This window comes from Megascapheus bottae, chromosome 26, assembly GCF_031878675.1.
Source record: "Megascapheus bottae isolate mThoBot1 chromosome 26, mThoBot2.hap1, whole genome shotgun sequence".
NCBI lineage: Eukaryota > Metazoa > Chordata > Mammalia > Rodentia > Geomyidae > Megascapheus > Megascapheus bottae.
Genome location: NC_143534.1, coordinates 24,617,128 through 24,643,891, shown reverse-complemented (window position 1 = coordinate 24,643,891; position 26,764 = coordinate 24,617,128). Strand labels below are relative to the sequence as shown.

General features: G+C 36.3%; 1 protein-coding gene across 2 annotated transcripts; it reads right to left on the bottom strand.

Moving 5' to 3' along the window:
- Positions 1-428: 428 nt before the first annotated feature.
- LOC150046088 (ankyrin repeat domain-containing protein 26-like) lies at positions 429-26,764 on the bottom strand. Of its 2 annotated transcripts, XM_090318694.1 has the most exons (10): positions 26,705-26,764; positions 24,611-24,756; positions 21,832-22,024; positions 19,899-20,082; positions 18,816-18,953; positions 15,139-15,209; positions 14,642-14,735; positions 3,570-3,860; positions 2,736-2,950; positions 430-746 (listed from the first exon to the last, which is right to left on the bottom strand). In XM_090318694.1, the coding sequence occupies exons 1-10, from the start codon at positions 26,752-26,754 to the stop codon at positions 515-517; spliced, it is 1,614 nt and encodes a 537-aa protein (XP_090174820.1). In that variant the 5' UTR covers positions 26,755-26,764; the 3' UTR covers positions 430-514. The 2 variants fall into 2 exon arrangements, with proteins under 2 accessions (XP_090174821.1, XP_090174820.1); XM_090318695.1 differs by lacking the exons at positions 14,642-14,735; positions 15,139-15,209 and having other exon boundaries at positions 429-746.

Below are 26,764 nucleotides of genomic sequence, written 5' to 3'. Positions count from 1 at the left end.
CCACTTGATCCACAGTGCCACTTTTGTCTTTTTCTGTGTATGTGGTACTGAGGAATTGAACCCAGGGCTTCATGCATGCTAGCTGAGCACTCTACCACTGTGCTATGCTCCTGGTGCATCAATCATTCAGTTATGATTAGGGATTCAGGACAGGTTTGTACAAGGGTAATATACAGGCACATATAAAATAAAATCACTTAGAAGTGAATTTAAACATCTCAAACATTATCTTAGTTATATGCAATAAGATTCATTTTTCTAAAATATATTAATACAACTTTTAGAGAAAGTTAAAAATGTGTCAGCTAGGTTACCGTTGTTAAATCAATAAGTATTTCTTAAAATGAGAGGTTTGAGGACTTTTCCAAAATTACATTTCCAATGCTTTATTTAGCATATCTCAGTCAACATTTATTTAGTATTTTGACTAGATAAGTCAACTGTATGTTTCAGTATTCTGACTAGAATTATGACTGAGGTTTGAAAACCTAGAAAAGCAGAGGATGTAACTAAGCTAGAGCTCATAATTTGGTATTGAAGGCCATGAATTTGAGGTTGGAACTATTAACTTTTCTGTTGAAAAATGTATGGGAAAACTTCTTTGAATAAAAATACTATGATTAGGGTTTTCAGCAAAAGTCGACTTTAAGGCAGGTCCTGTATGCACAGCACTGTGTTGAGAATATCTGTTCTGCTGCTTTTGTAGGCGTATGTTGATTTGGACCTCCATTAGCTTCTCCTTAGCTCTGTGAAAATAGAAAAATGTCAATAATGGGAATCCCATTGCTTCTAGATGATTCTTAATTTGCTTGCATTTTGTTAGAACTACAATAACAGTAAAAGAGATATCCCAAAAGCATTGTCTTAACACTCAAAATGTGGGAGAGCATATCCACTATAAATACTTGCAGATATTAATTAGAACACCTGTAAATCATAAGTAAAAGATAACTGTGATAATACATATGATAATTCCCTTAATTATACTAGCCATTACCTGTGAGTAAATCCACTAAAATACATTAAATAGATCATTCTGCCCTCCCTCAATAAATACAATTTTAAGGCTGAAAGAAAGTTTGAAATACTTCAGTAAACCAGTTAAGAAGCTGAAAAGAGAAAATAAACACAACAACTCTCAACATCGTTTCCAAATATTTGCTTTCACCATCTGTAGATTCCACCATTTACCTTGGAGAAATTAAACATTTGGCACTAAGGAATACTCACAGCAGCCACCTCTATTGAAAGTGACAATTGGGCAGGGCGTGGTGGCTCACACCTATAATCCTAGCTACTCAGAAGGCTGACATCTGAGGATTAAGGTTCAAAGTCAGCCCAGGCACTGAAGTCCATGAGACTCTTATTTCCAATTAACCACTAGAAAACCGGAAATGGCACTGTGCCTCAATGAGTGGGGTGGTAGCCTTGAGCTGAAGCACTCCGGGACAATGCCCAGGCCCAGAGTTCAAGCCCCATGAATGACAAAAAAAAAAAAAAAGATAATTGGTGATTTGGTGATCAAAATCAGAAAAGGCGTTTAAAAAAACCATTAGTTTACTCCATAATTACCAAGGCATTAGAAGTAAAATATGCCATTCCTATTTTCCCCTTCACATTCACCAAGGAAATATTTTGTACCATTTTGATAACTATTTGTAACCTTCCATTATGCATCATGAAAAAGCTCTGGAAAGCTTTTCTGGTGGCTCAGGCCTGTAAGCCTAGCTACTCTGGAGGCTGAGATTTTAGGATTACAGTTCAAAGATAGCCTAGTTAAGAGACTCTGTGAGGCTCTTATCTCCAACGAGCCACAAAAAAGCCAGAAGTGGAGTTGGGGCTCAAATGTCAAGTCGTAGAACATTCGTTTTGTGTACAGAATCTCAGGAACAGAGCCCAGGCCTCAAGGTCAAGCCCCAGGACAAGCAATAAATAAAAGAAAAGAAAAGAAAGGGAAAGGATGAAAAGAAATGCTCTGAAAGACAGCTTGTCTCCAGGCACCTCTAATGGCAGTACTAATCATATCAGGGAAAGTTAATTTATCAAATGCCAGATGCTCAGAGAAACAGCCCTTGACCTTTGCATTTAGGTTGTAACATTTCCAAGCATAGCAGAAATTGTTAAAGTTTCTATTTCAGAAAATTCTGATCAGCAAATGATAAAAATATAACAGTCTTAATTATCAAGCTCTAAGATGTTTAGGCAAAACTATAAGGAGTCAGGTTAAGTATATAAGAATGTTAAGAGGGAAACTGCAGCAACAACAACAACAAAACCGACATAAATCCCAAAAAGGAATAAAAATAAAAACTTTCTTGGATGAAGTGTTAAAAAGTATGTTCATTTATTAACATTATATTACAAGCTGGGTGCTGATAACTCATGCCTAGGATTTATTATAATCCTAGCTCTTCATTAGACTGAAGTCTCAGGATCTTTGCCTGAAATCAACCCAAACAGGCAAATCCATGAGACTCTCATCTCCATTTATCAGCAAAAAGCTGGAAGTAGAACTGTGGCTTAAGTAGAAGAGTGCCAACTTTAATAAAATGGTGAGAGTTTGAAGCTCTTAGTTCAAGTTCCAGTGCCAGTACAAATAAACATTGCAAAATTATATTTTCTAGCTATCAGATCTCCTACTCCTTTCCTAAAACTCTCTCTAAAAATTTGCTTTCTAGACAAAATAATCAATGTGATTAACAAATTAAATATGCTTTCATTCTGTTTTAACTTACCTGCTTAGTTTATTTGACAATACTTTTCTAAGTTTTACTTCTTCTAGATAGAGTTGCTTATAGAGTTCAATCTCCATTCTACTACAATCAACTTGATTTCTCATACTAGAGAGTTCAGTTTTCAGTTCGTTAATCCTGAGTTTCATGGGACTTCTTGTTGAAGAACTTTGTTTCATTCTTAATTGCTCTAATGTTTCTTGATATGTTGCTTGTGTCTAAAGCAAAGTAATATTTGTATTTTTGAAATGACTATAACTCACTTGTGTATTTGTGTATATGTATTTTTAAGTTAATGACTCAGAAAACAATCATAAATATATAAAATGAATACTACTGTTAAGATTATTATTGCTAGAGAATGAAATTTGAATTATAAAATGTTTGAAACATTCATTTCCCTAGTCTTTATAGTGTTGGGGCTCAAACTTCATGCTTCACAATTTTTAAGTACATCCTCAACCACTGAGCTACATCTCCAATCCTTATATTAGTTCTCAAGTCATATGATAACTAATAAAATAAAATTAATTTCTGAAAATTGATTTATATTTCTTAAATAATATTTAAAATGTCATATTATTTCAACATCACCATTTTTCTTTTCCTCCTAACAATTTTTTAGGTCAATTAGTAAGAAAATCAAATGATACGCTACTGAAAATTATTGCTGTAATTGTGGGAATGGAAATATTTATGGGAAGAAATAGATGTTATCTTTCTGTAGAAATTCATGAGACCAATTGCAATAAAGGAAATACAAAAGGTACATAGATATGTAAAATTACAATATAAACTGATGTGAAAATAAAGTTCATTGTAGGCAAATAAATTGACCTGTAAAAATAGATAGACTTGTTTCAATTTTTCTACTAGGTTTTGTTTTAATTGGTCCTTGATCTCCTGTATATAGTATTCTATTTGTCTACAGTCCACCATATTCTTTTTCATGTGATATTTGAGGCTTTCAACTTCTTGTTCCAACTTTTTTTTGTCCTTCTCTAGTCTTGCACATTTCTTCTCATCATTTGACATAGATTGTAACTCCTGCCGAAGAAGTTCATTTTCTTTATCCAGAAGGAGACATTTTGAAGATGTAATTTCTACTTTTTCTATAAGATCATGATTCTGCATAAATAAAACAAAATACTTTATTAGTGGAGAAAGTGAGCTGTGAAGAGTTGAATGAAAGATCAATAATGATGACATAAATCCTGTTGAACTAAAATATAATCTATGTTATATTCCTACCACAAACAAACAAAAAACGGTAGAAGTGGCTTTTTACCTGTTCTTGTGGCTTTCCTACCATCCAGCCTCTCATATTCAAATGGAATTTACTATTTTTATTACATGGTCTCCTCTACGTCTGAATCTTTTCAACATTTAGCTGTTTTACACTAGAGCCTGAGGTTAAGTCCTATAATATGGCTTTACTTTCTGGCAGCAATTGGTAAGTATGTCCACTCTTCTCCTTATGTTTTCACTTCATCTCTAAAAATAGAAAGCCACTCAGCTTTCATCCCATTCTCTTTGGAAATTCTTCCTATTCCTTAAATCTCAATTCAGATTTCATTATCCACATATTTAGCCCTGACATCCTTCCTGCTAGTTCCTTTCTACTTAAAAGCCTTTTCAACCATCACTTGGTGTGTATTACATTCCCTAAGAAGCTGAGCTTTTCATTCGATGCTGATTCATTCTGATGTTACTTTGCTTTTTTCAGTCTTGTAGCTTGAACTCAGGGCTTGAGCAGTGTCCTTAGATTTTCTCTAGTACTTGAACCACAGCACCATTTCTGTTTTCTTCTGTGTATGTAGTACCAAGAAATTGAACCTAGGACTTCATGTGTGCTAAGTAGGCACTATACCACTATGACACACTTCTTGCCTAATTTTAGGGATGGAATGAGCCCCTCTCACTTAGATTATTAGACCAATATTTTTAGTCTGTCATGGGGCTTGAACTCTGGGCCTGGGGGATGACCCTGTTTGTCATCTCAAGGCTAGTGCTCCACCCCTTGAGCCACAGCACCACCTTCAGCTTTCTGGTGGTTAATTGAAGATATGAGTCTCATGGACATTGAACCTGGGCTGGCTTTGAACCCTGATCCTCAGATCTCAGCCTGTGAGCCACCAGCACCCAGCTAATCCAAATGTTTTTATCATATTTTCCCCCATGTAATTCTTTTCTGTGAGCAGTTCTTTATTTCCTTATGACTGATACATTTATTACACAGACACAATATGGGGAAGATTAGTTTTTAAGGTTCTTTGCAACATTACTCAAATATGGTATTTACAGGCTTCAGTCATCTTGAGCTCTACCTCTTTTTTCTAAAGTAGACTTAACATTCACAATGGGGTTTATGGAATATCTACCTGGGTGACAGTGGCTCAGCCTAAAATTCAAGCTATTCAGAAGTCTGAGGTCTGAGGATGACAGTTCAAAGCCAGCTTAGGCAGAAAAGGAAATGAGTCTCTTATTCTAATTAACTAGCAAAAACCTGGAAGTGGCTCTGTGGCCCAAAGTGTCAGAGAAGTAGCTTTGAGCAAAGTATATCAGGGACATCATAGACATATTCCAGTTATTTTTCTTTGGGCCTGCCTTATTTTTCTTAATATAATTTTGACCATGGTCTTTCCATTTCCTGACAATTAGACAATGTCATTCTTTCTGATGGAAGTATAGAACTCCATTGTGTTTACACAATCTTCATGTATATCTATTGTGGTATACACTATCTATGTGTATATCTATCTTTGTTTATCATTATTTGTGTATATCTATCTTTGTGCATATCTATCAACTTTTATGTATATATTTTTTGTATACACGATCTCTATGTATTGTGTCTTGACCCATTCATTTACTGAGGGGCATCTAGGTTGGTTCCATATCTTATCTGTGGTAAATGATACTGCAAGGAACAATCTTGTGCTGGTAAATTTAGTATGGTCTTGTTTGTGGTCATTTAGTTAAATGCCCAAGAGTGAAATTGCTGGATCATATGGCAGCTCTATATTTATTGTTTTGAGGAACTTCCATACTTCTTTTCAGATTGGTCAAATAAGCTTACACTCCCACCAACAGTGCAGTAGCATTCCCTATTAGTTACAACCCTACCAGAAGTGTTGTTACTAAGTGCATTGGACCACATGTAATGAAGCATACCAAAATGAACTACAAGAATTGGAAAAAAGAGAAACTTGTTAAATCCTGCAGTTTTTTTTCTTTCTGATTTAGTTTACTGTAACCTTTAAGGAAACAGCAGGACAGAGGATAAATTGCTGCAACAATTACACTCACTAGACATTGTGTTGGAAATTAACCTTACAACTTGGTGGGCAGGAAAGTGGTAAGAGGGAAAAAATGAGAGAGAGTGTAAGAGCATTTAAAAAGAATTGAACTCATTATCTTATTTATGTAACTGAAATCCCCCATTATTTACCTTTACAATAATATATATATACATGTATATACATACCTACCTACATATATACATGCATACATACATACCTATGTATATGTACATTACAAAAAAAGAGTTTAAGAACATCACCCACGTCCTGAGTTCAAGCCTCACAACAGACCAAAAAAAAAAAACAGATTCTGATTCAGAATGAGTGGCCTCTCCTGTACCTACTGGCTTGAGTACCCTGGGCATGAGCAGGCTGATAAGTTTCAGTGGCCTGAAAACATTACTACCTAAGCCACACACTGGTGGTTCATAACTGGAATCCTAGCTACTGCAGATGTTGAGATCTGAATAGTGAAGTTCAAACCAGCCTGAAAGGAAAGTCCATGACACTCTTCACTTAACAAACAGAACATGAACAGTTCCAAGCCAGCTGGAGCAGGAAAGTTTGTGAGACTCCTATTTCCAATCAACCATTTGCAATCAGTTCTGGGTGCAAGGTGACATAAGCATCTAACTTTAGTTTTCAACAGTTGTTTAACTATTTCTGCCAGCACCATTTGTTGAAGAAGCTGTCTTTCTTCCATCCTATTTTATTGGTTCCTGTATCAAAGAATTGCTGGCCATAGGTCTCTCGGTTAATTTCTAGCACTTCATTTTTACTTCACTGGTCCTCATGCCTGTTCTTATGCCAGTACCAAGCTGTTTTAATTACTACTAGTCTATAGTAGAGTCTGAAGTTTGGTAGTGATATTTCTCCAGCACTATTCTTTCTACTAAGGATTGCTTTGCTATATGGGATCTCTTATTATTCCATATAAATTTTGGGGTTGCATTCTCTATTTCATTAAAGAATGACATTGGGGTATTGAAGGGTATTGCATTGAATTTTTGGATAGTCCTTAGCAAGACTGCCATTTTTCACAATTTTAATCCTCTCAATCGAAGAACATTGGAGTTTTTTTTTCCATTTCCTTATTTTGGATTTAATTTCCCTTTCAGATTTTTAAAGTTTGCATAATAGAGGTCCGTTACTTCCTTAGTTAATTCCTCAAGTACTTGCTTTCCCTATTTCTGCCTATCTCTGCTCATTGTGAACATACAGAAAGGCCATTGATTTTTTTGAAGGTATTTTTTATACTCTGCTATTTTACCAAAGTTTCAAATCAGCTCAAGTAACCTGGGAGCGGAGTCCATACTGATCTTCAAACACCATAAAACAGTATCATGTCACACGCAAAGATGGAAAGATACCCTCAGCTATAATTGAGAGTTTGCCTAGGTATAATATTCTTGTTTGGTAGTGATTTGTCTTTAGGACATCCTTACATCATTCTGAGCTTTTTTTGATTGCATGGACTCCACTGAGAAATCTGTGGTTATCCTGATTGTTTTTCCTTTACAGGTGATGGTTCTTTTCTCCTTGGCAGGTTTAAGTATGCTTTCATTGGTCTCTATAGATCCTGTGTGTATGATATTGTAGAGGTGGGATGTCCTGTTCTTGTCTAGTCTGTTTGGGGTTCTTTTATCTGGATGGGCCTGTCCTTCTGGTTATTTGGGGAGTTCTCTAGTATTCTGGTCTTTCTCTATAAAATCTAGGCTATGTTCAATCTGGAGAATCTCTCTTCTGTATCATGTAACTTGTCTATATTTTCTACTGTGTTGTTTATTTCCCTTCCTTTCTATCTGGTCATTTTGATGGCTTTCATCTCTAGTTTTGGATCTTGCATGGAATTCACCTCCTTGATTTGGTTATGAGTGCCCTCTCTAAACTTCTTTAGCTGAATAGCTATACTTTCACTGTAGTTTTGTCATAATTTATTCAGATTTGTTTGTGGATTCCTTGAATTCCTCTATTAATCTTTGATTAGCTTCATCAGTTCACATATAGGCTTATTTAGGCTTTCAAACTTTTCATTCATCATGTTTACTCATATCATTTGTAGAGAATTTTGAGGACTCTCCTCTAAGGCTTTTATTAACTGCTCTGTTGCATGTTTATTTTGAGAGGGAGATAAGATTCCTTGACTTGACATTTTTTATTGAGTTTCTTGTTCTGCCCTTCTGGAAATAGGAACAAAAGACTAATACCAGTGCAACAGCTATTTTTATTTTTAGGTAGTACCGTTTGTGGAGTCTCTCTCCAATCTGTCGTGACCCTGGAACTCTGTTCAAGAAGTTTTTGCCTATGTCTATGAGTTCTAGTGCCTCTCCTACTCTATTGTGTAACAGTTTTAGTGTTTCACAGGTCTAATATTGAAGTCTTTGATCCATTTTGAGTTAATATCTGTGCATGGTGACAGAGTGGGATCAATTTTTAGTTTTCTGAATGTGGCTGCCCAGGTTTCCCAGTACCAATAACTGAAGAGGCTGTGTATATTCCACTGTATAGCTCTGGCTCCTTTGTCAAATATAAGTTGACTATAGGTATGTGTTTTTTTTTTCTGGATCTTCTATTCTGTTCCATTGATCTTTTGGTCTATTATTTTTTGCCAATACAATGTTGTTTTTGTTATTGTGGTTCTATAGTAGAGTTTGAAGTCTATAACACCTACATTTCTCTTTTTGTTTATAATGGCTTTGGCTATTCTAGGTCTTTTGTTGTTCAATATGACAAAACCATAGCTACTAAAGTAGAAAGAAAACCAAACAACTGGGAAAAGATATTTACCAATAATACATCAGACAAATGCTCAATATCCAATATCTACAGGGAACTCAAGAAACTAATTCCCTCCCCCCCCCAAAAAAATAAAACAAAGCAATCACTAAATGGGCAAGGGAACTAAAGAGAGACTTATCAAAAGAAGAGGTTAAATGCAAAGAAGCATATGCGAAAATGCTCATCATCTATGGTCATAAAGGAAATGCAAATAAAAACAACCCTAAGATACCACCTTACCCCAATCAGAATGGCCAATATTCTGAACTCAGACAACAAATGCTGTTGGGATTGTAGAGAAAGAGGAACCCTACACTGTACTGTTGGTGGGAATGTAAACTAGTGCAGCTACTCTGGAAGGCGATTTGGAGGTGTCTTCTCAAGAATTAAAAATAGGGTCAGGAGTTTGGTCTAGTGGTAGAGTGGTTGCCTAGCATGCACGAAGGCCTGGGTTTGATTCCTTTGTACCACATACATAGAAGAAAGCTGGAAGTGTGGAGATCGGCAGAAGATGGTGGCAGTTCAGTGTGAGTCTTTCTGAGCTCTCACCAAGATACCAGTTCTAGTATCGTAGGGGAAAGTTCATACTCAAAGATCAATCCTAAGTAAACTTTACCACCACAGAGATCTCAGTCAGAGAGGAAAAAGGCAGGAAATCAGTGCAGGAAGACAGCATGGAGCTGTGCCAGCCACTCGGATCCACCTTGGAGATAAAGCGCAGACTGCGCTTCTCAGTAGTGCAGACCTGCCAACCACAGACAGAGCCAGTCAGAGCCTGCCAAAGTTGAGATTCATCACTGGGCCGTGGCGCGGACCTGTCAGCTTCACGGAACCAGAAAACACAGCAATTTGTGAATAACTCCATGGACAGTTTTCCACTTCTGCTTGCTGAACAACATTGGGAAGGAATCCCCTCCCCCATCAGTGAAGAGCAATGCCATCTTGACTCCTGGCAAAGACCCTGCCAAACCAAATGGAGCCTGAGAAGTGGTGCTGGCAGCGCCATCATTCAAAAGAGCAAAAGTTTTCCCAGAGGCAGCTTAGCCAGATGTCTGCCTCCGGCACTAGTGGAAGTTCATCCTCCTGGGCAGGGCTACACTCCTGATAAACAAAGCCATTGGTGGCTCCACCAGGTTTTTTTTTTTTTTCTGACCAATCAAGCAAACAGATCAGAAAAACCACAAAGCCAACCACAGGAGAAAAACACATTTTAAAGTGTTTGGATCATAAATTTAGTGGAGACACAAGTTTCCTACCCCGTCCTCCACCCCCCAAAAAGCCCTAAAGAATATCCCCCCTGTTTTATTAGCTTTTTTATTTGCATTTTATGTGTTTTTATTTTTTCCCATTTTACCGCCAACCATTTTTTTCAATATTATGATTCTTCCTTCCCTTTCTTTTTTTTCCACTTTTTTCTTTCTGTCATTGTGGTCATTCCTAGAAACATAGTGACAGCACTGGGTACAGACTGGATACACTTTTTTTTATTAATACAGTCACATGCTTTTTAATCTGTTGGTTCTTAACCCTAGAATTTCTTGTTTAAGAACTCACAATTGTGTGGGGTCTCCGCCACCTTTTTCTTGTTTTTCTTTTTTGTTTATTTTCACTTTTTAAAAAATTTTTGTCATTGATGACTCCTGTACATACCTTCCTCTTTTCTTTATATATTCTTATTACTCTTCTTATTTTCAAAAGTTTTATCTTATTTTTTCTAAATTTTACTCAACTATTTTACTTTCTATCACCTTAGGTCAGTTATCTTTACACTATCCCTTTCTTTCATTATTATATTAATCTTACACTCCTACATTAATCTGTTCTTACCTCCCCTCTTGTCTTTAATAATATTTTTCGATCTCTGATCCTCTGTTTATCCTTCAACTTTTATGATGTATGGATCTACAGTTGATGGCTGTTGAGCAATACTATATATCAAGGTGTTCAATTATACTGTAGGTCCAGAGGGACTTAAATACAATAGACATTGGATTGGGAGGGTGGTAATAAAACAGTGACTGGTAGTGGTATTAGATTTGTCTGCAAGTGCACAAAAAGAGAGACAGAGAGAGAATGATAATACCAGTCTAAAATTGTGGAGTTCTAGTGTCTGGCAAGCTAAAGAGCTCTAGGTTGTTTATATCTGAAAAATTGTAATCTTGTGCAAAATTACTCTTGCTCCCATTTTCAAATGGGCAGAACAAGAAACTCAAGAAAATGGCTGATCAAGGAATAGCATCTCACAAATATAAACAGGCAATGGAGCAGTCAGTGGCAAAACTAGAGGAGAGCCCTCTATATACCATACAAACTCAATTGATAAACATGATTAATGAAAAGTTTGAAAACATACAGAAGAGATAAGTGAGGAAGCCATAAAGGAGGCCATAATAAAGGATTTACGTGAACATAAGGAAGCCAGGCAAAGAAAAATGGACGAATTCATAGAATCCACAAACAAAAAGCTGACCAAACTCCAACAAATGTGCAATGAGATTAAAGCTTCTAAGCTAACCACTCAAATGAAAATCAAGGTGTTAAAGAAGTCCATATATAACCTAAAACAAGAGATGCAAGACATAAATAATGATCAATTAGAAGGAAGGGGATGAAGAATAAAGTAGAAATACTGATAGCAAGTTAGACAATGCAGAAGAGAGAATTTCGGGGTTTGAAGATAGTCTAATTGTTATAGAGAGAGAACAGAAAATGAGTCAAACAAAATCTAGCAAGAGAACGCTTCAGGAGGTCCAAGATACAATTGCAAATATACTTCAGGGAATCATCTCAGAGAACTTCCCAAATATCCAGAAGGGCAGGCCCATCCAGATACAGGAAACGTTTAGACCCCAAACAGACCTCACCAGAAAAGGTCATCCCACCACCACATTATAATTCACACAGGATCAATAGAGACCAAAGAAAGGATCCTAAAAGCAGCCAGGGAGAAGAGAACAATCACCTACAAAGGAAAAGCAATCAGAATAACCACAGAGTTCTCAACAGAGACCATGCAAGCAAGAGATTGGAAGGATATATGTCATGCCCTTAAAACAAATAACTACCAACTAAGAATACTGTACCCAGCTAAGCTCTGATTCATAACAAAGGGAACAATAAATACCTTCCATTCCAAGGAAAAGTCACAACATTACATAGCAACCAAACCAGCATTACATAAAATTCTCAAAGATATTCTACACATTGAAAACCAACACAAACCTGGCACCTTAAAATCATACCAGCTAATTATGAAAAGAATTGTCAAGCCACAGGCCCTAATGAAAGCTTTTAAAAATGGCAGGTGTGGAGCATGTCACTTCAGGGAAATGGAAACCTATGCTGTAGGCAAGGAGGCCTAACTTGAGGCCCAGTGCTCATTTCCTGGTTTTGGGACTTCACCTGGATGAGATGGCCCCTGCCCTCCAGTTGGAAGGCATGGCTGTGGATTATGATGTAAAGTAAGGCCACCTCTGGGATAGGCCCCTAACCTTTGTACCCTCTCAGACAGCACATGATTTCCCTTCTTTACCTATAGTGAGAGTAAGCCTGTGGACTTCTTCAACCCTGGCCACCTTTGTGCTGATAGGATCCTGCACCCTATATTAGCTAACTGTACTTTCTCAATGAATGAGTTTCTGCCTAAACAGATTACCCTGATTGTCTGATTGTCCTCTGATAGGGAGGGCTGGTTGTGGCAATCAGTCAGCACTCTCCGTTATCTGCTTGTCCTGGTGAGGGTGTGTTCTCTCTGTCCCTCCTGCAGGTCGGGAGAGACTGACAGCCAAAAACCCCGACAGCAGGAACTAGTAAATGTTTTTAAATCCTAACTCTGAATATCAATGGACTTAACTCTCCAATTAAATGGCATAGACTCTCCAGTTGGATCAAAAAGCAAGATCCATCATTTTGCTGTCTACAAGAGACACATCTTGCCCCCCAGAACAAATATTTTTTGAAAGTGAGAGGTTGGAATAAAGTCTATCAAGCTAACGGCCCCCATAAACAGGCTAGAGTTGCCATCCTCATGTCAGATAAAATAGACCACAAACTAAAAATAGTTAGAAAAAAAGGTTATTACATACTACTAAAAGGATCTCTCCTCCAGGAGGACATAACCATCCTAAATATCAGCACACCTAATCCAGGAGCAACGAACATCATCAAGCAAACTTTACTTTCACCAAAACCACACATAGATCCAAACACAGTGATTGTTGGTGATTTTAACACACCACTCTCACCTGTGGACAGATCAACCAGGCAAAAACTCAACAGAGAAACCTCAGAATTGAACAATTGTATAAACCAACTAGATCTAACAGAAATGTGCAGATTATTCCACAATATATGTTTCTTCAGCATCACATGGAACATTTGCAAAAATAGGTAGCAGAGTATAAAATTAACCCTCAAAAATCAACTGCCTTTCTTCATGTCAACAATGAGAGGAATGAGGCAACGATCATGAAAGCAGCTCCTTTTGTAATACCCTCAAAGAAAATAAAGTACCTAGGAATTAACTAAGAATGTAAAGGACCTTTTTGATGAAAACTTTAAAATCCTGAAAAAGGAAATTAAAGCAGAACTGAGGAAATGGAAACGTGTCTCCCCTGTATCCAGAATCCAGTTCCTTGATGGAGCCTCCAATTTCCTTGTGATGGTCAGCTTTCCTTGGGCTTAGTTGGTTTTTCCATTCAGGTTGTTTGAGAAGGCAGAAAAAATTCTGCTTTAAGGATGTGGGATCTTTGTGACTGTCCTCTCAGGCTAATTTACGGGTAGGGTGATGTAATTTGTGTGTTCCACAGGAGAACATTGGCTGTTTTCTGTAGCTTGAATGTCAGTGGGAGTTGTACCCTAACTGGAATCAATGGTGAGCTTCAGACTCTTTCTAACCCAGCCTGGAGCCACTATTGTTATTTCCAGCTCATCTGAGAATGTCAGGTGTCAGGGCTGCCTCTGGCTTTGTTTACCTAGAGAGGAAGCTGCTCTGTCCTGGGAGGAATTTCTCCCTCCAGGGCAGGGAACCAATCCCCAAGCTGAGCTGCCACTGGTCAGATTCCTTTGCCTTTTTAAAAATGACACTGCAGATACCACTTCTCAGTTATCTGCTAGCTGGTCTGGCATGTTATTTTCCAGTAGCCAATATGGTGCTGTACTGGGCTGTTGGAAGAGGGGCTACCTTCCCAGTTATGTTCTTTGAGAAGGAGTGAGAATGTGGGGTACTCATGCTTCCTCCTGGTTCTCGGGGCTGTGATCCGTGTCTGTCTTTATCCCACAGAATGAAGATTTCTGCTCCTAGCTATCCAGTCTTCACTGCAGGTATTCCAAGGAAGGACTGAGCTCTCAGACTAGAGAGCCTTTGTCTTGGTGCAGCTGGTCAGGGGAATGGTGGCTGCAGCAATACCATTGCTGCTGCCAGTGTGGGCTCAAAACTGTCTTCTTAGGAAGACAGGCAGGCTGCCTGACTTTTTTCGCTCTGGCCAAGATTTCTGTACAGTTATGGCTTAGTTGGTGTGACTGTTTACCCATGAGCTTTTTGCTAGAATGCTGGTATCTTGGCTAGAGTTCAGATAGACCCAATCTGAACCTCTGCTATCTTCCCAGAATCTGTTCTAATTTTTAAATTTCTAACATTAGCTATATGAACTCAGCAAACTTGCTCTATAGAGAGAATTTGCCTTACTTCTACCAAATTTTATCTGTATGAATACAACAAATATTTTATCGATATCATTTTATGCTGACTAAAATATTTCTATGTATTTATACTAGATTAAAGAAATCTCCTTTTTAGTAGGACCAGCAATTAATAAGAAAAGAACTTACCAAATTTACATTTGAAACATTTTGTTTCATCTGTTCAATATTCTTGGCTTGCTTTTTGGTTTTAACTTTTAACATGCAAATTTCACGTTGAAGCCTAAAATTTATATTTTTCAGTAATTACTTTCACATTGAAATTTGACAATGCCAAATAATTTCTGAAAAAAATTAAAAGTGAAATTCCATAAATTAATAAATATTTAAAAAGTAGATGATTTGGCAAATGTATCTTCGATAATGGACAGATTGTAGATACAGATATATACATTTATAATTTTTTATTTTTTTCCATTGATCTTGTTTTACAGTGCTATGATTAAATCCATGGCTTTGGAGACACAAATCATGCACTTCACCTCTTAGTTACACTAATTATGCACTTTAACTGATTTAACCATAAAATATTTCCCAGTCTGCAGAAAAATGCACTAATTATCATAGTAATAAAATCCTCATTAAAGACTGCTTATTTGCTTTATAAATGCTCAAGCTATATATACTTTTGCTCTTGTTGTTGCATCTTCTCTATGCATTGCCGAGCCTCTGTACATTGATCCTGTAATCCTTGCAACTAAAACACAGACAAAAAAGACAAAATTTTGAATACAATATGTTTATCCTGGATTTTTCTTCTAAAATTATAATGGAACACTGTGAAAACCCTTTATCTGCTGCTTAGCATGGAAAATGGATTGTAACTGCAAGAACAGCTAACTTGTTATGACAGCAAACTAATGGTCCATACAGCCTAAAGTAATATTAATCTAAACTAACACATTACAGAAAACTCTCTGATTTGCAGCATATCATCTATTTTCTGATTTGTATTTTATCCAATATTCTAATTGTAAACCAGAAAAGAGAGACAAGTATCTATAGCAGTAATTTATGTGTGCATTTTTATTGTGTCTGTGTGTGTGTCTGTGTGTGTGTGTGTGTGTGTGTGTGTGTGTGTCTATGTGTGCTAATACTGGGGCTTGAACTCATTACCACAAATACTCACATTCTTTTTTGCTTTGGGCTGCCATTTGATCCACAATTCTACTTCTGGCTTTTTGCAGGTTTACTGGAAACAGGAGTTATACAGACTTTTCTGCGTGGGCTGGCTTTCAACCATGATTCTGAGATCTAAGGCTCCTGAGGGATGAAACACTGGCTTCTGGTCTAAAAAGTTTTATCTTTGTATTCTAAGGATGAATGCTTTCTTGAAGATTTAGAAAATTTGTCAAGATAAATGATAAATGCCCATATCTACACCATAGATTAAAAAAAATCTACCACGTTGCTTTGTGTGACAACACAAAAAATTATACTAAATGAAATAAGCCAGCTCCAGAGACACATAGGCTCTAAGATTTCTCTCATTTGTAATAATTAGAATGTGCGCATAAATCTATAAGTAAACCCAATGGATAGTAAAAGACAAATAATTACACTTGGGCATGATTAATAAAACAGCAGTCTACACATTCACACAATGAGGACAAAGGAAGATATTCTTAGGAGAGGATCACAAGGGCTCGATAGCCATATGCATATGATCATATAAAATGATCCTTATCAAAATGAACTCCAATAAATGGAAGGAAGAGATTTTTATTGTATTATTTGTGGTTCTTTTTCGTATTATTTTTCCTTTAGTTTATTCCTTCTTATGTTTTTTGAATTCTGTACCTTTCATCTTTTATGTAAGTTTATCTGATTTGGGAGGAGAAGGGGAAGCATAGAAAGAGTAGAGTAGAGGATAAACCAATTCAGCAATGATACTAGGCAAAATATTCAAAATGAACTATACAACTTGTAGGGAGGGAAGTTTGGAGGGAAAACTCTGGGAGGGGAGTGAACCTGTTCCAAAGAAAATGTGCTCGTTACCTGATTTATGTAACGTGACACCTCTGTACAACACTTCAATAAAATTTAAAGAATTTTTTAAATAGAAAAAGATACTTCCAATTTATTTAAGAGTAGATGGCATGAATATTATAAAAATTTTCCACTTAGAAGACAAGACTAACTCATGAAACAATACGAGCAATGTAAAAGCAAGGAATAAATTGTCTTTCACAGAAAAGTTCTGGCAAGAGCAAGGGAACGGACAGAAAAGGAAGTCAACGATTTATATAAAAGTAAATTCTAAAAGCAGTTGTACTGTCTCATTCCTGTAACCCTATCTATTCTGAAGGCTGAGATCTGCTAATTGTATGTCAAAGCCAGCCCATGCAGAAAAGTCCCTAAGATACTTAACTTCAATTAACAGCAAAAAGCTGAAGTTAGAGATGTGACTCAATTGGCAGTATCAGCTCTAAGCAAAATAGCTAATGAAGAAAACCTTGGCCTTATATTCAAGCTCCAATACTTGTACCAAAAAAAAAGAAAAAAGTAAATTAAGACCTAATTCTAAATAAATGAAATCAAATGAACAAGAACTCCAAAGGCCAATAGGACAACTGGAGTGAATGCAGAGAGATCTAGAAGTCCACCTAATTAACTGAGAGAATGAATTACAATAGGAGGGAAATAAGATCATATCAAAAACATAACTTGAGAATAAATGTTCAAAGCAGTCTTACTAATAGCCAAAATGTACCATCAACCTGAAACTATCCACTAATGAAGAGTTGCAACCATCCACACATTAGAATGTTACTAAAGAGTAGAAAGAAATAGATGAATCATGCTTACAACAATATAGATAATACTAAGAAAATCATCTTAAGTGAAAGAAGCCAGTCCAAAGTAACTAAATACTATCTGAAGTATTTATGTAAAGCATAAAGATTAGGAGAAATGTAAAAACAAAAATAGGTCGATACTTTGCTAGTCCAAGGTGTTATGGTGAGATTAGCAGTTGACAAATTTGGGATTGTCCTTCAAGGTGATGAAAATGTTCTACTGTTCACTATGGTTATATGAATCTCAGTACAATAAGAGACATTGAATTCTTCACATGAAATGATTCTATCTTCTATTCATAAAATATCTGTAAAGGGTTCATAAAAACCAATGGCAAGCCAGAGCTCATGACTGATAGCTCATGACTTAATCCTAGCTACCCCAGTGACTGAGACCTGAGGATCACTTTTCAAAACCAGAGGAGGCAGAAAAATTTGAATGTGAGATGCCTATCTACAATAAACTACCAAAACAAAACAACACACACACACACACACACACACACACACACACACACACGCACGTGTGCATGCACACAGAAATGGAGCTGTGTCTCATAAGTTACAGTGGTAGCCTTGAGTAAAAGAAGGGTAGCAAGGTCCTAAGTTCAAGCCTAGGATGGATGATGAGCACAAAAAAAATGTAAGGTTAAGAAGAGCAGTTACAGTTCCTAGTTTCAGGGATATCAATACTTCTCTTGTTCTATTTTTATGCTTTTATAATATGCCAAAAATTAAAATATCTCAAAACATATGCGTTTTTGAGAAATGAATAATGTCCATTCTTTACACATTATCTTGAACTTCAATAAATCATGGATATAGAACATCTATATCAATGGAAGTAATAAGCAAAGCTCCACATAAACATTTGAAGTGGTGAAATCACTGCCTAAGGCAGGAATGTGTGCAAAGGTAGAAAGATTCCACGTCATGAACAATCAATTTCCATGGAAAATGTCAAAACATTTGCATTGTATGGAGATACTGTGAATGTCCTTGGCTGCTGGAGACAAATGAACTTAAGAACAGTACTGTACCCAATAGGTCCAAAATACCCTCACCCCCAAATATCGTATATATTTTATATATGTAAACATGGAGATTGGGGGGGACGGTCATGGGGCTTTAACTCTGGCCTGGGCGCTGTCCCTGAGCTCTTCAGCTCAAACCTACTGCCCTACAACTGGGCCTGGGTGTTGTCCCTGAGCTCTTCAGCTCAAGGCTACCACCTCCCTACCCATTAGTCACAGCCTCACTTCCAGTTTTCTAGTGATTAACTGAAGATAAGAGTCTCTTGGCTTTGTATAGCCCATTGCCCAGGCTGCCTTTGAACTGCGATCCTGAGATCTCAGCCTCCTGAGTAACTAGGATTACAGGTGTGAGCCACCTCACCCTATCACATGGAGAGTTTTAATTCCATCATTCTCTCTATGATAGATACAGTGAGATTTTGAAATACTGTAGACATCAATGTATTATCTGGAAATGATTCAAGAAAATACCTCAGAACTGACTTTCTCTTTTGCCATTTTGATCTCCTTTTGCTTGGAAAGGTGATTTGCTAAAATCTTATCTTGTAATAATCGGCCACTCTGTTCTTGAGAAAGCTTTCTCTGGATGTCATTTCGTTCATCTACAGTCTAAGAAAATATTTCAGTCTTAATATAATTGGGATAAAGTCTAAAGGTTTAAAGAAAAGAACACTGGAAATACTATAAAGCCCGCACAGTTGTCTCACACATGCTAAGCTTATGTTACCATACTATCCATTAATTGAGAATGGGCCTTATGAACTTTTTTGCTTTGGTTAGCCTCAAACCACAATCCTCAAGATCTCCACTTCCGAAGTGTCTAGTATTATACACACAATCCACCACATCTAGCTTGAGTTAATTACATGTTTAACGATGTAACTGGCAGCTAAATTTGTCAAAATTAGGAACTATTTGTGAATACAGGCAGAAGCATATAACTATCAGGCATGAACCACTGGCTCTCAGCTCCATTCAAGTTTTAAACCTAATTAGCCTGCATCTTGATATAAAAGTTATTTCGATACAAATGTTATGCTACATTTTGGGCTCCATTACATTATTACAAACACATACCACGAGCAATTATTACTTTTTAAATTTTTTGTCATTCGTGGGGTTTAAACTCAGCATCTACACATTGTCCATGAGCTTTTGTGCTCAAGGCTAGCAGTCTTCTACTTTGAACTACAATCTCACTTCGTGAGCAATTATTAAATGCCAACATTTATAATAAATAGCTTTAGTTATTAAGTGCCCTAACTGATTTTTAGATTAAGGCAATATGTTACTTTAAATCTAAATTATTACACAGCAAAATAAGGTTTCAATCAGCCACGGACTTTGTGGACAATGGTGGTACTGTAAGGAAATACAGCTAATGGTGTGATAAGTGCAATAAGTTTGTATAAGTACATTGTGATGTTTGTACAGACATAAATTATCAAGTACATAGCTCAGACTATAGTAGATAACATGACAATGCATATTTTGAATCTAAAGGATACCTTTGGGACAGAGAAATATAAACCTTTTAAGCAAAGTTTAACTTACCTGACTCAGATTACTTCCTATACTTTTCAGTTCCATAGTCAGTATCCTAACATGGCTGTCAAGTTGTTCCTTCATTTCAAATTCTTCATTATATTGCCTATATTTTTCTCTCAACTGTTCCTTCATTTTCTCATAAATCCAATCATTATTTCTTCTTTTCTCTTCTTCTTGTTTTAAGGCAAATCTGCAGTTAAATGTGCTTATCTTAAAGTTAATTTCATTTAAAAAATAGCAAGTTCTATTTGTAATCTACCTCATATAGGCAAATGGCTTTTTCCTATTTTCATTTTTATTTTCTCACTTCAATTTCTTTTAATGCATATATTTACTAAAAGATCTTTCTGCTAATTGGTACATTCTCCTGATTCATGCTGTATTAGCAACTTCGGCAAATATTATGAAAAAGAAGCTTTAAAATGATTGAGTGAAGCTAAGCACGGTAGCTCATGCCTGTAGTCCTACCTACTCAGGAGGCTGAGATCTGAGGATCAAGGTTCAGAGCCAGCCTGGGTTCAAAAGGATCTGTGACTCTTATTTCCAACTAACCTCTAGAAAACGGGAAGTGGTGCTTGACTCAAGGGTAGGCAGTAGCCTTGAGCTGAAGAGCTCAAGGACAACACCCAAGCCCAGTGGTAGGATGGTAGCCTTGAGCTGAAGAGCTCAGGGAAAGTACACAGGCTGAGTTCAAGCTCCATGTCTCCCCCCAAAAAATGAGTGAGCTGACATTATAAAACTTATATTAAATGAGTTAATTTTGTTATTCTTACAAATCTATAAATTAACCAAAATGAAATGTTATCTTTATGACAGATAATTCTCAAACTGATATACAGCCTAAAACCTCCAGTTAATGACATCCTTCTATATTTTGCAATAAGCCAGGACAAAGATAAATAAATAAATATTAGTTACTCCCTTTTTGTGATTCCTTATTGTAATATTTTGAACATACTTTATTGACTGGTTTTTACAAATAGTTTTGAATCTTTTTGGCAACAAGACCTAAAATATTAACTAATAAAGAGTGACATGTTCATTTAACATAGAAATTTTAATTCATTTTATGTATCTGTGAGAGATGATGAATAAAGGAATTTTGAATCACTTTGCATTTTACTTTTTATGTATGCATATTAAGATTAAAATTATAACCACAGTGGAAGAGTGTTCATCCTTATCACCACTACAACAATGAAAATCTGGACAGACTCCCTCACTATTCCCTGGATTGAGAAATGTGGCCATTCTATACAATAATAAACTTTATTCAGAAAAAGTTCTAAAAATTAATTTTAAAAGTTGTTCCTGTTTTAACTAATTGTATACTGAAGAGTTTAAGAAGGAAATAATTAGGAAAATAGAAAATATTTTTATATAAACTACTATGTTCCATGTAGCATTTATTTTGATTTTAAAATTTCAAGATTCTATTTGTTAAATAATGTTTCTAGACGTGGATTACTATATAACTATTAAAATACCGATATGGACAAATATATATTTAGTTATTTTAGGGATTCACAGTTCACCACTTATTATTTCCAAGAATTGTACTTCTTAAAATTATGTCTTCTATAAAAGCACTCAGAACATAAGTTAGCAGTTACAGAAAACCGACTAATTATATCTACAACATAAAGTAAATGATTCAAATATTTTTGACCCTTCCTTCCTTCCTTCCTTCCTTCCTTCCTTCCTTCCTTCCTTCCTTCCTTCCTTCCTTCCTTCCTTTATATAGCTCAGGCTGGTCTCAAACTAATATACTCTTGCCTTAGTCTTCTGAGTGCTGTATTACATAAAGGTAACCACCATGACTAAATAAAATTAATTTTGTTTTCCATTACTGGGAATGAAGCCAGGCCCATAAAAATTCTAAGAAAATGCAAAGCTGTATCTCATCTCTCAATCATTTTCTTAAATTAGGATATGATACCTCATATTACAGAGCTCTTCTTCCTTTTCTGCTCTTTCATGCTTTGTTTTTGACACCTTCCTTTGCAGTGAACTAACTTCTTTTTCCATCTCTTCAACAACTTCTTGAAATACTTTACAGTCCCTACTTTTGAGTTGTATTAATCTGTAAAATGACTGAATTGTATTCTGGATTTTTGATAGGCAATCCACATCTGTAACAGAAAGAAAAGATGCAAATGAAGACATGAGCATTTTTTCTATAGGAAGTACTATACATTTCACATTCATGTCTTGATACATTAAGCAATGGGGACTCAGGGATTACATTGTAGTAATCTCTGCAGATTATGTGAGAACTATGTTTAAGTTTCAATCCTAGTGAAGAAAAAAGAAAATGCCCATAATTTCAGACATATTATCTAAGAAAGAAGCATGCCCAGGTGAGAGATTTTGTTATAAATTCAGCCCAGTAAGATGCCCCTGAGGAAGAGATGGCAACAGTGAGAAATGAAAGATAAGAAGGAAGCCGTTAGGCAAAGAGGAAAGAACATTGTAGTCAGTTTAGAGCATGTGCTGAGGCTTTTTTTTTCTTTTTGGTCAGTCATGAGGCTTGAACTCTTGGCCTGTGCATTGTCCCTGAGCTCTTCTGCTCAAGGCTGGCGCTCTACCACCGAAGCATACTGTCATTTTCTGGTTGGTAATTTGGGATAAAATTCTCATGAACTTTCCTGCCCAGGGTGGCTTTGAATCACAATCCTAAGATCTCAGCCTCCTGATTAACTAGAATTACAGGTGTGAGCAACCGGTGCCTGGCCACTGAGGCTCTTTTGTATCTGCTTCTGACCATAATAAACTTATGGATACTAATTCTAAAACTACTAGACCAAACACATTAAAATACTTGGAATGGACATCAGTAAATAAGTATGAAAAAAGATAGGAAATGACTGATGTAGCCCATACTAATATCCCAGTTCTGAGTCATATTTCAGGTCATTACAGGAAGAGAAGGAACTAAAATAAAGGATGCCAGACTACCTAAGCTGGACTGGTGAAGCTAAGAGTCTGCTGAAACTAAGGCAGATAAGGATCTTGGAACACCACTCTGAAAAAGACAGAACAATGCAGAGAAATAGCCTAGGGAATCTTCAGAGATAAAGAATGTTTGGCAAAGTACTGAGAATACAGGTGTGCCTGGAAAACCTGAGAGAAAGCACCTGAAAATTGAGAATTCTAGTCTGATACTCACACAATGGCATAGAATGTCTATTAATTCCCTTCGGAAAGACTAGAAGACAAAACGTAACCAGAAAGTTCTTGGGTCAGCAGTAGTTAGCTAATAAGTCATAAGAACAAGAAAACAAGACCAGAGGGATAAAAGATGATTATATGTGATTTTACTAAATTTCCAGGAGAAAAATGAGAAGACATTAGCAGTAACAAAAGAAAAACTGAACTTATAGAACTACAAACTTAGAGAAAGAGCAAAATTTACATTAAAGAACACTAATAGCCAGATGCCAGTGGCTCATGCCTGCAATCCTAGCTACTGAGGAGGCTTAGATCTGAGAATCACAGTTCAAAGCTATCCCAGGAACTAAATTCCATGAGACTCTTATCTCCAATTAACCACCTGAAAATTGGAAGTGGCACTGTGGCTCAAGTCGTAGAGCACGAGCTTTGAGCTGAAGAGTTCAGGGCTCAGGCCCAGAGTTCAAGCCCCAGGACTGACAGAAAAACACAAAAAGACAGTTCAATTTGACCTGGGAGGGTCCACTTGCATACAGGTTTCTATTTTTTTTTTTACTATTTCTGTGTCTTGAGACAATCTTAGAAAACTTTCAGGTGACCCATTTATAAGAGTCATCAAGTGTGACACATTAATCCCCTCTCTGCTATCATTATAAAAAATTGGCAGAACATTTTGTGTAGCCTTTATCATATACTGTACATATGACATAATAAGTAGATGTTGCCGTGATGATAACTGAATTGACAGTAGTAAAGTCATAGGTAAGAAACAAACAATAAAAAGGTTGAGGACTGGCCTGGGAGGTTGGCCTAGTGGTAGAGTGCTTCCCTAGCATGCATGAAGACCCGGGTTTGATTCCTCAGTACCACAAACATAGAAAAAAGCCAGAAGTGATGCTGTGGCTCAAGTGGTAGAACTCAGCCTTGAGAGAAAAGCCAAAGGACATTGCTCAGGCCCTGAGTTCAAGGTCAAAAAAAAGGTTGAGGACTGGTCACCAGTGGTTGATATTTATAATCCTAGCTACTTGGGAGAGTAAGGCCTGAGTATCCTGGTTTGAAGCCAGTCCAGGCAGGAAAGCCTGTGAGACACTTACCTGCAATTAACTATCAAAAAAGAAAAAAACCAAACCAAAACAAAACACCAGTGGTAACAGAAGTAGAATTCTGGATAAAGTGGTAGAGTATCAACCTTGAGGGGAAAGTCTAAGATAGCACTGTGTCTCTGACTTTAAGCCCCAGTAGGCATGAAAAACAACAAATGAAGTGAAGATTACAAGGAGCAGTTATTCAGAGAAATGTTCAGTTAGAAATAATCAACTGCTCTCATTCCTTCTGTTTTTGCCTTTTACAGTGCTTGAATCACATATGTGCCTTTCATATGGTAGGCAAGCACCTTACTAATGAGCTACATCTCAGCTTTCTCATTCAGTTTTAATATAATGCATGTATGTCACATGAACACACAAATATCCTATGGTGCAGTACTGAGCACTGTACATATATTATTATAATATGCATGAGATTTAAATATGTCCAATGGTCCTTACCATTCCATTCTGTCCTAAGTTGATCTAATAAAAACAAAATATTCTCATAGTTAGATTCAGACACCTCACAGTACTCTGCATGTGAAACATCACATGACAATGTTAAATCATGAAGGTCTTCCATGGTATTTATTTCTTTTCTTCCCCTGTGAATAATAATAGTAATTCAGAATCCATACAACATTTATATCACCTGCTAATGGTATTTATTTTTTTCTTTTTCTATAAGTAAATGCACAGATACTTCTGAATAAAAGAGAATTCATTCAAACGGATAGCTCTCACATGGCTACATTTTCTTTTACATACTTAGCAATTCTGTTTAACTTAATATTGAAACATGTAATTTTGCTTTGAATTTTATAAAGTATCACTTTGCCTTTTCTAAAAACTAACTTGTTTTTAGATATTGTGTGTGTCTATACTAGACTTGCAGCTTGAACTCAGAGTCTCAATACTGTCTCTGAATATTTTTACTTGAGACTAGCACTCTACTGTATTTGCCCCAGCTCCTTTTCTGACTTTTTGATGGTTATTTGGAGTTGAGTCCCATGGATTTTTCCTTCCCAGGCTAGCTTAGAACCACAATTGGTAGATCTTGGCTTCTTCAGTACACAGAATTATAAGCATAAGCCAGTAACACTTAATTCTTAGACATTTTGGGGCTGGGGGTGGATCAACCCTTCCCATATCTGTAAAATCCTTTCTGATAAATATGTAAAATCCAAAGAATATCTGCAACAATTATTTTAATATAAAATCTCTGTATTCATAATTTCTTTCTCCTTTTCAAAAAATGTTTTTCTACAAGAAAGATACTTTTTTCTAATTCTGGGCTTAACCTCTGGGTCTGGGTACTGTCTGAGTTACTGTTTTCAAGGCTACTTGAGCCACAGTTCTCCTTCTGGCTTTTTCTAGTTAACTGGAGATAGAGTTTCATGGACTTTTCTCCCCACTGGCTTTGATCTCAGACTCCATGAGTTCCTAAGATTGCAGGCATGCTCCATTGGAACCCTGCTCCAAGGAACATTTTTATGAAGAGAAACAGTAACTAATATGAAGAATGAAGAATACTACTGCTAATAACATCCTGACAGAGAATAAAATTAAGATCAGACTTTCTATAAGTCAAAGAAAAAGGAAAAAATCTAATGCTCATTTTACTATAGTATAAGTGATATATATATATATACATGTATATAGTGTTCTATTTTTCTCATTTGTAAAAAAAACAAGTTTTAGAGGTGTCTAAAAACCTTGGAAAATATTACTTAAGTCCTCAGGTTGGAAAAACAGTGCTTTAGTGATGATTGGAAATTAGCTTTCATAACACCTACTACACAAAACCTAGGAAATATTCAGAGCATTGTATATGTGTTTGGCTCTTTTCATTCCTAACCACCATTCTGTGAGGCCGGACTTTTATTAGGTATTTTATAAAGGAAGCTACTACACAAAGGTTAGGTTACTTATACTAGTCCCCTATGTTGCTGAGTGGTAGATCTGAATTTAATCCTACAAATTGTGGCTCCACAACATGTGGTTTAGAAAATGCTGTGAAATTTACATTTACCTTCCAAACTTGTGGGAGTTTTTATAGTAGGTAAGTTCTTGTGATCATTTCAGGTCTGCTTCATAAATAATAACAATTTTTCAATCTTGAAATACTTTTAAAATGGAATAAGTTTATACTAAGAAAATTTTGGAAACCTACTTTCAATACAAGATTGATTTACTTATGTAAAAGAATTCCTCAACAGGCATCATTTATACATTCTTTGATTATTCATGTATCAACAAATAATTCAGCAAACATTGCATGTCACTGACAGTGTTAGGACTTTAGACTTTTATAAAGGAAAGTAATCATCTGTGCTAGAATGCCAATAGTTTACTTCTCTATTAAACACATCATCCTTTTATCCACAGAATGTGAAAAACTACTAAATAGATGCACCTAGTATTTTTGAACACATTGCAATATCACAGATAGATGTGGTCAATGGTACAAGAATGGCTAAGGCACACTTTGAGTTATTTCTCACATATTATTTTATGTTTCTTTCAGAGACCCATAAACTGCTAACGTCTTACCTACTCCCCACGTTGGGAAAGCGGCTGTTTGTGGTCGCTCTGCCTTGCATGCAGAGCCCC

Coding starts and splice junctions, on each gene's coding strand:
- LOC150046088 (XM_090318694.1), bottom strand. CDS start 26,754: ATGCAAGGCAGAGCGACCACAAACAGCCGCTTTCCCAACGTGGGGAGT. Junction 20,083..21,831: donor GAAGAGCTCTGTAATATGAG/GTATCATATCCT, acceptor ATTTAACTGCAG/ATTTGCCTTAAAACAAGAAG. Junction 3,861..14,641: donor ATGTTTCAAATGTAAATTTG/GTAAGTTCTTTT, acceptor TTATTTATGCAG/AATCATGATCTTATAGAAAA.